We start from the raw sequence: 11871 nt of genomic DNA on the forward strand, positions 1-11871 counted from the left end.
TCTCTGTCTCACGCACACACACACACACACACAATTATATTCTCGAGAGATTTCATGACACTGTAGCATTGTTTAACCATACACTACTTACACTCCTGACTCGGCATTTTTTCTGATGTAATATTGCTGACCTTTGGTCTATAAAATAATGATATACACACACACATACACACATACACATTTGTCTTGTTATCCTTTTCAGGACCTTCCGTTGACATCATTATTAATGGAGCTAATGATTCTTTTTTCTGACCTAAACATAACCCTAACCTTAACCTCAGTAACCAAAAGGAAACTCTTTAGTGCTTAGATTAAAGCTGCAGCTTCTTTCAAAGCCGAATGTCCCCATAAGGTCAAACCTATCAGATATAATGATCCTTGTGGGGACATCTGGTCCCCATTAAGACAGCAAGTAACATCCGCAGTCCTTTGCTCTGAATTAACCTCCGTGAAATCAAAGTAGTTTTATTTCAGTGTTCAAAGATTCACTTTTTAAAAAAAAAATAATTAAGCATCTATATATTAAGGATGAGCGATTATAGACTTGAATATATATCACGATATTTCGTGGTATTTTCCGCGGTACGAAGACGTCTCTTTTTTTGTCGCCGAACAGAACCACAAGCGTTGGTCAAGACCTTGTAAACACAATTGTTCGAAGTCACTAAGGTTGTTTCAGAACCGTCTCCGGTGGCTCTTTATGTTCGGAACGGCCTTGGACGTTTAATTTCGGCTCGAAGCGCATCTTATAACTGTATTCGGTTCTTTTTTTAAACTGCCTGTGTAACGCAAGCCGTTATTCCATCGTCCCTGCATACTGCTGCCTTTGCTATTACTGGCGTTGATCGATGAGGCTGCTAGATAACATCTTTTATTGTGTTTCTTCTTCAAACCGACTTGGAGATTATCAGCATGATGAGCATGTTGCAGGGAGGGATAGCTCTGTAGGGAGTGTATGACCAATTAGGTGATGATGGGAAGAGAAACGACAGCCAACAAGCCAAGACACCATATTTAAAGGAAAACTCCACTCTGGGACACATTAAATATGTTTAGAGACGGCGGTGAGAGCGTGTTGGTTGGTTCCTGTGAGAAGTGAGCAGTTCTTTTCTTGTTCTGAAACCTCACATTAATTAGAAATCCAGTGCAGAAGTAGTGCAGATGTTTTTGGAAACGCTGGACTCTTAAGTCCTAGGATGCGACGCAGCTAGACAACGAAAATTGGGCTGTACGAGATGAAAAGCATGGTGGCGTTGATGCCGGTATTAGCGTGAGAGGTGAAGCTTTGTAAGCTGATCTGCTTGAGAAGAATGTACAGATAAGGAAGTGAGAGAGCCGGACAGATTAAAGGACTAAAGCGCCGCCGCATCGCTCTCTTAAAGGCTCATGAAACCCCCATCTTTCAGCTCAAGTTTACCTCACAATCTTTTTGAAAAATGCAACTTAAATAGGCGTGGGTGGCTGGGAGAAGAAGGGAGGGGGAGTGGGCGTGACATGCCAAGGTAGGGGAGGACGTCTGTCACTGAAATGCGCAACGTGCTGTCATGAATAATTAAGAGGCAGCGTCTTCTCATGAATAATTATGAGACGCCGACATGTCATCGAAGTACTACAGTACATCGCCACGTCACGGAGTGTTCTTTAGTGCACGACTCTTTAACGTCGGAATGAAGCGACAGCTACATCCCACCGCACCCTTCCTATCAGCAGGTCGCCGAAAAGCATTGTGGGTAATGTAGAAAGTGAGAGTTAGACCAGCGTGTCCATGAAGGAAGTCGGAATTTCAATGTCGGACGCTGTTGAAGCTCATGTTTTAATCCTAAAAGTGAACACGTGAGACGTTCAGGGTGGAGTTTTCCTTTTAAAACACTAACTAACTCTTAACCCAAGCATGGATCGGGTTAATCTGTCCATCTGTGCGAACGTGTTCAGGTTGCTTACACAGGCCGTGTGGAACTCCCCAGAGTGTAAGGTTCAGTCTCCAACTCCACCTTGCAGACGTCACTAGCACACAAACAGCGAAGCTGCGGCATCACAGCGGCAGCTTTCAGAAACCAGAGGAAACTTCATCCTTAACTGCACCAGATAAATCTCTCTCTCTCTCTCTCTCTCTCCCTCGCTCTCTATCTCCTCCCTTTCTCCCTTCTGTTTCCCTCTCCCTCCCTCCCTCCCTCCTTCTCTCTCTTCCCCTTCTCCCCCGCCCGTGTAGTGTGGAATAAAAAACTCTGCCTCTCTCGTTTGTGCATCAATAGCGCTTCTGCTTCCTCCAGCTGCTCGGACACGCCACGTTTTCCTTCTACGATCTCCAAAAACACGCCGCCACATGGAGAAAGGAGCCGGTAAGGCACTTCATACTGAGTTATTAGCATTTGTTTTGTCTGTGTTGGGAGAGTTTGGACTGTGGGAGCGAGTGAATCTGGACTGCAGGCTTCTCAGTATCATTGCAGCAGCGGACTGGAAACGCCTCTCGCGTTTCACCGAGCTGTCAGAGAACGATTTAAGTTCTGTAAACGAGGACATCGACAAATTAGGCGTCCCAGGAAACGGGCTCCTTGCTGGCAGCATCTATGCGGATCCCTGTTTCCGATAAACTTTCGTCTGTTTCAGGTTTAGGAGATCCCAAGCCGGAGTGTTTTATTTCCAGGGAGAATTGTTCTTCCAAGCCTTCTGTAGGTTCTTCCGTAGGAAAGTGCTGGCTGTCCACTTTTTAGGGTGAGACGAATAAAGCGCTACGCATCAGCACGGCCTGCAAACACAAGCAGCCTTTCCCTTATAGACATGCCGAGAAATTAGAGAGGCTGTTGTTATTTCATTCATCCGAATCCAAAAAAACAGTCAATTCAGCAAAACACGAAAACAATGTAAGGAGGGTTATTTATTTATTTATTTATTTATTTTCCTGAGGAAAAGCACACAGCATATTCTTGAGTATTAAAACCATGCAGTTACAGTGCTGAATTAAAGGACCTACAGCACCGAACCCTATAGTGTTGAATTAACTCGGACAGTACAGTCAGGGTTCGAAATCCACACACACACACACCAGATGTGGGAAAAAATCTGGCACTGAAAGGTCAGCCACTTTGGGTGGTAACCTTATGCTGCTCATCAACTAAACAAATCTGTGTATTACAAATTCATTACGACTCGTTTAATAAACTCATCGGTCAAAACGTACTAATACATTTCCGACAGATTCGACACGGCGTGTACGAAGAAATGCGAATCGCTAGTAAATTACCGAGCATGTTCATGGCGCGGTTGATTTACATACATTTAGCCCCGCCCACAAAACTCCATAAAAGGCAAAGCTCACAGTGAGCTGAAAACGACACTATGGAATTTTTAGATTTAAAAAAAAAAGAAAAAATTGAATTGCTTTTGTTCAGGTTTAAATGATCGAGCCTCCTTAGATGTAAATGTCCACAAACGTCGGATTTTATAGAATTGTTTTCAAACAAGCGGCTCTTGTGAATTAATTCGTTTACATCCAGTTTAATAAGCGAATCTTGTTTTGTTTTTTTTTTGTATTGCATCAGCTTGGAAAATTTGCATTTCCTTTCCTGAAGTTCTCACACTGTTATTTTCCTGAGATTCAGTATTTTAGAAAATTTCAATATATAGCTTGTAGAAGCTTCATGAAAAATTGAATTGAAAAAGAGGTGAAAAGCAAAATGCTGAGAAAAAAAAAAAGATGCTTCAATAAATAACGGCGGGACAGTTCTGGAGGTACAAACATTCTGGGCTATATATGTATAGTTGCGTGGGAATGTAAGCGTCACGGTTTAAAGGTAGAGACGGAAGCAAGTGCAGATTCTCAAACATTTCATAAACAAACAAACAAACAACAAAACAAAGACAACTAGGCAAAATGCTGTGGCTAAGGCTAAACATAAACGATGAAACAAAACATGGTACGGGGACAAAAGTCAAGCTAGACAATACGTAAGACGAGGAAGCAGTACAAACAGTGGCTATATATATGAGTGCTCGTTAAACAGAAACATGATACAGGTGCAGGTGATCATCTGACAATGATGTAGTATAGTGCAGTGGGTGCTGGGAAATGAAGTCCAGAGTTACCTCCTCGATATATGACAATAAGAGTCAGTTACGTTAATAACAGGCATATATCATGGTAGGCACTCATATTTATGGCTTTCGCATTGGTCACATTGAAACCAACCACATTTCAGTTTTCACCTAAAGTGGTTTAGCCATAAGTTTTGGTCCAGATCATGCCCGAAATACGAGCTCGTTAATTTTGAGTTCTTAATTCTGCCAGCCGAGTTCATTACCGTCGTTACCCACAATGCTGTGTGGGTGAGATGCAAGTAAGGCTGCTTTATCACTGATTTGAAAAACAAACCAAAAAACTGTCTTGTAGGTAAACTAACAAAGTAAAATGTAGCATTATTTAAAAGTGCACACAGTCCTACACGCAATAAAGCCGTCTGTATGTTTGCTCTCGCAGCATGCGACAATTCATAAATCAGTTGATTTAGCTAATAATAATAATAATAATAATTCACATTTAATCTACAGTACTTTGAGTTCCATTTGAAGTGGAGAGGTTTAAGTTAAGTTTTCCACCATGGAAAAATCTTCGAGACAGAAGACGTTGCATTTTGTGGTTTCTGAAACGTCGTTAGAAACGAATAAGAAATATAGTGTAACTTGCTGTTGTACTGTATACGAGGAATAAAACATTAAGATTGTACCGTTATGGGACGATAATCGACTTCGGCGTAGTAACGGTGACTCGGCTTCACGTCTGGAAGCATCACACCACCTATAACGTATAACAGGATGTCCTGTCATGTTTGATTCCTTACATATATCCGACTGTCGGGTGGATTTATCACTTCAAATGCTAGATTAATGTTCACAACAAAACGCCTGTTTGTCAGCAGAGTCGAGTGAGACGGAGAGATTTATTGTGTGCGCTCACACCGCTTTTTCGTTGTTTCGTTTTTTTTCTCAGCATCATTAGGCTTTCGGCCGCGTCCTTTCTGCTGACCGGCACGTTTTTTTTTTGTCAGCGTTTATCCATCGGGTTTCTCATAAAGCAGTATTCCCCGTACGTGCTCTTTCCAGCCATTATAACTCACGTCCCTCTCTCATCATCACTTTATCACACGTCTCACGTGCTCCCAGTTCTCTCCTCATGTTTCAAGTGACATTTCATTTACGAATATAACTGAATTTATTCAGAAAGAACAGATCACGTGTTCTAGACAGGTACAAATACACATATGAATAGGATCGGTTTTAAAAAAAAAAATGAATCGAGGCAACAAGCGTGAATGGATTTTTGATGATTATGATGATTAAAAGAATGATTCTTTTTTTTTTTTTTAAAGTAAAATAGTCTAGTAAGGTGATTAGTCATCGTCATCTGTAAATTAACCGTAGGCCTACCCTGTATTCTGAACAGTGACATATCGATCAGAGGCTATTAAATCCAATCGTATCGCTCGTCTTAGCAGATTCAGCGGTGCTGTCGAATATCGAATCGATGCGTCGTGAAAATAATATTGCAGCAGGTCCAGTGGTGTCATGAGACATCGAATTGTTGCCTTATGAATCAAAATTCATACAGCATCGTACGGCAAATTCGGCGAGCTCAAATATTCAACTGTCGCCTTGTAGAGAATCATAATCACATCAGATCCGCTTCAGAGTCGTGTTATAAATATCGAACTGTTGCCTTATGAAGCAAAGTCGCATCGTATCGTATCGTATCGTATCGTACCGGAATATATCATAGCGGATGCAGCGGTATCATCAAATATCGAATCGTTGCTTAAAGAATTTAAAATCTTGTGGAAAACTTGTGGACCGGGTTGAAAAAAAAAAAACACAGTCCTCCAATTGGGACCAGTTATGAACTGGAGAGATGTAGCTGAGGTTGAGAAACTGTCAGAGCCAGACATTTCTATCTGTGAGCGTTTTTTTTTTCTTCTTCCACTTACTAGTAATAAAAAACGTTTTAAAAGTAGAAAAGGATCAAAACTACTAACCGATTTAAGCCACGGACACATTGAGTTTAAATCTGAACACAAATACAGGTCTGAGTACCGATACAGATACAGATGGATATCTGATATCAGGATATTTGATCAGATTCCTGAACTTTCCACTAACAGAATTTCTCGCCGCACACCGGCGTTCCGTTACACTGGCCGAATGGAAATGGGCTCATCAGACATTTTCAATCGGTATATACGTACAAAAGAATCATTTATCGCCGCAGGTCTGTTATGAGATTAGTCAGGACACCGTATACGTAAACATCGTATACGACGGCCATGATAAAGTTAAAACAATTAAAGTACCTATAAGGCGAGGTAAAAAAGGAAAACACGTTCTTAAAGCCCAGAGTGTAAACTTTCATATGAGACATGAACCACTACTTACTGTGGAGTGTGACATCACAAATGAATTCAATGCTGAACACGGGAACCCACAAAACTATAAGATAATGGTGTTTTTTTTTTTATTTTCTTTTATTTATTTTTTTTAAATCGTCAAAAATCACAGACCCCCTGGCTTTGCGTCAAGAACCCCACTCTGAGAAACGCTGCTTTGTGCTATGCGGTATGCGGTTTTTTGTTCTGTGCGACAAACACCAGCTACGGCAACACGTTTATTTTCTCATTTGAAAGAGAACGACCTCGTGTCCTATAAATATGCCCAGGATGCGCAGCGTGTTATGAGAGATGGAGGAAAGTTTGCCTCGTTAGCAGGAAATGAGCCTCTGCGTTCACACGATCCCGTCCTACCTGTCCTCTACCTGTACCTGTACCTGTCCTCAGCTCACTTTTACACCACGCTCGACACTTCTGCGCCTCTGAGGCTGACCGCAGGGAATAATCTGTCAAACCGAACAGATTCTTGTGACTCAGTGTGAAAAGAAACACTGTCCTTTTTAATGGCTTCAAAATTATTGCGTGTTATTTACTAAAATGACTGTAATAATATATATATATATGTGTGTGTGTGCAAATCTCATAAACCCACATGTTGTTCACAATAGAATCTGGATTTCTTCAGATTCTCTGAATCTTTCGATGATATTATGTCCGGTAGACGTATTCTGAAATTGTTCCACGAATTGTAGACGCAGTTTTTCACAGATTGGTGAACCTCAATCCGCCCATCTTTACTTCTGAAAGACTCCGCCTACTCCAAGATCCTCTTTTTATACCCAATCATCTCACTGACCCGTTTCCAATTAACCTCCAGCTGTTTCTTTTTACTAACACTTACTTTTCCAGCCTTTTTGTCGCCCCGGTCCCAACTTTTTTCCGACGTGTTGCTGCCATCGGTTTCAAAATGACCTTATTTTTCCCCCTTTGAAATGGTACGTTTCCTCAGTTTAAACATTTGATACGTTTTCTATGTTCTATCGTGAATAACACGTGAGTTTATGAGATTTGCAAATCATTGCATTCTGTTTTTATTGACATTTTACACAGCATCCCAACTTTTTTGGAATCGGGGTTGTATGTTACTGTACCTTACATATTAAAACTGTATATAATCAGCTCCAGAATTATTGGCACCCTTGGCAAAGGTGGGTAAATGGTGTGTATATATATATATATATATATATATATATACCCACACCAGGAGCACAAGGACTTCTGGGATAGCTGATCACTGATGAGCCAACATTTAATACTTTCACCATTCCTACATTGTGTTCTTGGTAATACAAACTGCCCTACAAAACCAATGGCACAGTCAAAAATGTGAAAAGCTATTCCACCAAATATATAAGGTGACGCTTGGTACCCAACTCACAAAGCTTCGGATGTTAGCAGCTGTCCGTTTCAGTCATTTCCAGCATAAGAAGCTTCCCTGATTGTAGCGATACGTCATACAAAAAAACGTAAAAACGCAGCGTCCTTTCCAAGCAACTAAATGTTATTAATCCTTTAATATCCTACGATCCCAAACCATCAGGCTATTTAAAGGCGTGAGAAGGTTATTTAACATGATACTTAACTGAAAAGGCCTCTCTGATGAGTTCTAACATTAATTATGTATGCTTTATAGCTTAAGCAGAATATCATACGTGGAAATACGACACGCATTGATCTGATGTGTTTTGTTAACCGATATATAAATCAGACAAGACACCAATTTTTTTGTCTAAGATTTGTGTTTTCTAGCTGTGAGGCTAGAGTTGCTAGAAAGCACTGGAAATCATTTCAGCTGTCCTTATGCAGTTTTTCCCCATTAATCGAGTTTTCACTAACAGTTCGTTTTCTGCCTTCGAATGGGAGATCGAGGTCTGATACAACAGATCGTCGAACTCGGATGCGGAAATACAGACGTGACTGTTATATTACGTATCTGTGGATATTTTGACCCTGATGGTATTTTACAAAAAATTCCCATCAGCATTGTAGATTCAGAGCAAAACTAAGGATTGATATGTATGTCTGGATTGATACAGTTGGAAAATTGAAAAAATGGAAAAGGTATTTATTTATTTGTTTGTTTATTTATTTATTTGTCTGATCACGATCTACATTGCATGCACAGATGACCAAATGGGTTGTGAAGCCATTGGTGTGTCTCGGTGTCGTCATTTCTGCCAAAAACAAAGGCCTTATTGGCAAATCTAAAAATTAGATTATGGAGTAGACTATTAAAGGAATCGTTGTTAGAATTAATTCATCTTTCTGCCTTGTTTTCACTTTGGTGTTTGTCCTGCAGATTTTCCCCACCCTTGTATGTGAATATTGTTGGCTCATATGCAGACATGGCTTTCGTTTATAACCGCTCTTTTCTTGAACGTAAATCCATCTCCGGCACTGTCTAGTCCGGGTTTGGTGGATTGACTACTCAAACACACCTGTTATCCAGCTGCGGGTTGACTGATGAGTTGAATCGGGTGTTTTTTCGAGCAGGAAAAATCACCAAAATGTTCTGGTCTCCAGATTTATAGCACCGCAGATCCACTCAACTGCTTGAAGGAGAACAAATCCAAAAATGTAATGTAATGTAATGTAATGTAATATATATATATATATATATATGAGAGAGAGAGAGAGAGAGAGAGAGAGCAAAGGTTTGGCACATACTAAAAAAAACCCAACAAATCCTGGTTTATTTCAGAATCTGAGCTGGCATCCTGCTTCGATCAGTCCTGCTTTAAAACCACTTCCTCTGCTGTCGCCTTCCATCTTTCCTCCATATCCTTCACATATACGTTTCTTTGCAATTCAATTTCTTTTTATTAGATTTTGCAGTACAATGACAAGAAACAGGAATACAAACCCTACATCCTCTACACAACAACAACAACAACAACAACAATAACTACATGATTCACACAACTCAATTTATAGCCTACGAAGAGTTGCAAAGTTTTAGGCTGGGGTAGGGGTGGAGTTTGTGGTTGTATCATTTCTTACTAGTTTATCAATTTAAAATCAAACCAGGTTTTCCTTTGCTTGTGTGAATTTGTACCGTTTTTATGGTTTCAAGATTACACAAGATTACACCGAACAAAGACAACACCACGAATCAAACATACGAATTACTGATCTGATCCCAATCCTAACCCTAACCCTAATCCTAACCCTAATCCTATCCTAATCCTAACCCTAACCCTAATCTTAACCCTAACCCTAATCCTAACCCTATCCTAATCCTAACCCTAATCTTAACCCTAACCCTATCCTAATCCTAATCTTAACCCTAATCCTAACCCTAATCTTAACCCTAATCCTAACCCTAATCTTAACCCTAATCCTAACCCTAATCTTAACCCTAATCCTAACCCTAATCCTAACCCTAACCTTATCCTAATCCTAACCCTAATCTTAACCCTAATCCTAACCCTAACCCTATCCTAATCCTAACCCTAATCTTAACCCTAATCCTAACCCTAACCCTATCCTAATCCTAACCCTAATTTTAACCCTAACCCTATCCTAATCCTAACCCTAATCCTAACCCTATCCTAATCCTAACCCTAATTTTAACCCTAACCCCAATCCTAACCCTGTCCTAATCCTAACCCTAATCTTAACCCTAACCCCAATCCTAACCCTATCCTAATCCTAACCCTGACCTTAATCTGAACCCTAATCCTAATCCTAACCCTAACCCTAACCCTAATCCTAACCCTAACCCTAGAAATCTTTCTAAAAAATCTAAAGAAATAGTCTGCCTGTTTATAGCTCAGTATTTTCGGTTCACGTTTAATGCGCCATCAGTTTAGAACAGATCATCTTTTAAGTCAGAATAACGCATTCATATTCAGTGACATGCATAATATGAATAGAAATCAGGAACAAGGAGTTCTGGAGATCCTGGACCGGATCTGAAACTCCTCAAGGCACTGTTGCACCTCCATTTCCTTCTTTTTTTTAACTGCACAGCTGGGCTACTTCTGCACCGCTCGTGCTGTAAACGGAATTAAGACGTGTAGAGCGTACACAAACTGCACATGGGTTATCGTGTCTAAAGGAGAGACAGAACCGGTGTATTATTTATTCTACAGTCATTTCATAACCACCCAGCATCTCTCTCTTTCTGCCGGTATTCACTCCCTTTGGATCTGTGGCAGGTTTTGTTTGATCCATTCTCTCGGCAGACATTTAAGACACTAAATATCACAAAGAGATATTAACCAGCGCCTGGTCGACAGTTTTCGAGGTGCTGATCCAGCAGTTATTTGTCTGCCAGCTAAGCAGAATTTGCATGGATTCTCTGAGCCGCTACGTCTGTCCCTAACGATGGCTCGTATTTATGATTCAAAACGGCCTGCTTCATGCTGTCGTTGATGTGAAAAAAAAAACCCCATCTCTGGGTTTAAAGAGTTTTAGGTCTCGGAATCATGTCAAGCTTTCTGTGTGGACCCGTTACGACCCAGTTCTGTTACTGTGAACTACAGTTCGTGAAGTGTGTTACTGCGGTGGTTTTCAAAGTGGGGGCCCCCTTGGGGGCCGCCAGGGGGCGCCAGGGGGGCCTCAACAATTTAGTGTGAAAAATAAATAAATACATGATTCTCTCTCAGACAACCCCCCCCCCCCACACACACACACACACACAATCAATTCCTAATGTAATGTGATGTAAAGATAAAAGAGATCATTATTAATAATAAAAAAGGGGGATATATTCAGAAGTCTGTATTTTTAATGTGTTTGAAAGACATCTTGCAAAAGGGGGGCCTCGCTCAAATGTTAATGCCATTGGATGGGCCTTGCCCTGGAAAAGTTTGGGAACCCCTGTGTTACTGTGCTGTTTTGTAACCCATTGATAAAGACGAGCATGGCAAATGTCTGGAAGGAGCTGAATGAACTGCTACCTCTCTCCCTTTCTCTCCCTTTCTCTTTTCTCGCTGTTTTGATGTTGTACAGTTGGCGAACAGTACCCTCTGGTGGCTGACCCATTCATCACAGCCTCTCCTTTACACTAACGCACAGTGGCCAGTGGTGATGTCACGCCAGCGTATGACGTGAACAAATCTTTGGTTTACATCACCCAAGCCTGAAAAAAAAAGAGACAAAAGAAAAGAACGTTTTTGACAGGAATTAGTGACTATTACTGGCATACAAGTCATATTTTATAGAAATTAGTTTTAAAATCAATGGCATGGATTTTTTTTTTTTCAAAAGGATTATCTAGTTAAAAAATCATATTTTTTCTGCACAATATTTTCACTCACCTCTCATATATATATATATATATATATATATATATATATATATATATATATATATATATATATATATATATAATGGTAATTCCTGAGTGAACAAAACGCACCTTTGGAGTGCAATGCTGCTTAACTGCTTAGTGAAGGAAGTCCTGTTCCCGGGTGATATCGATCATCTGAGACAT

At 40.4% G+C, this 11871-nt stretch overlaps 1 protein-coding gene across 1 annotated transcript in view; it reads left to right on the forward strand.

Annotated features, from left to right (window-relative positions):
* The first annotated feature begins 2201 nt into the window (after positions 1-2201).
* fgf12a (fibroblast growth factor 12a) overlaps positions 2202-11871 on the forward strand; it is a 58462-nt gene continuing 48792 nt past the window's right edge. Inside the window, exon 1 of the mRNA XM_053673612.1 lies at positions 2202-2339. Coding sequence (XP_053529587.1) covers positions 2324-2339 — 16 coding nt within the window. The 5' untranslated portion in view covers positions 2202-2323. The remainder of the gene's footprint in view (positions 2340-11871) is intronic.

Source organism: Ictalurus punctatus, chromosome 20 (genome assembly GCF_001660625.3).
Source record: "Ictalurus punctatus breed USDA103 chromosome 20, Coco_2.0, whole genome shotgun sequence".
NCBI classification, from domain to species: Eukaryota; Metazoa; Chordata; class Actinopteri; order Siluriformes; family Ictaluridae; genus Ictalurus; species Ictalurus punctatus.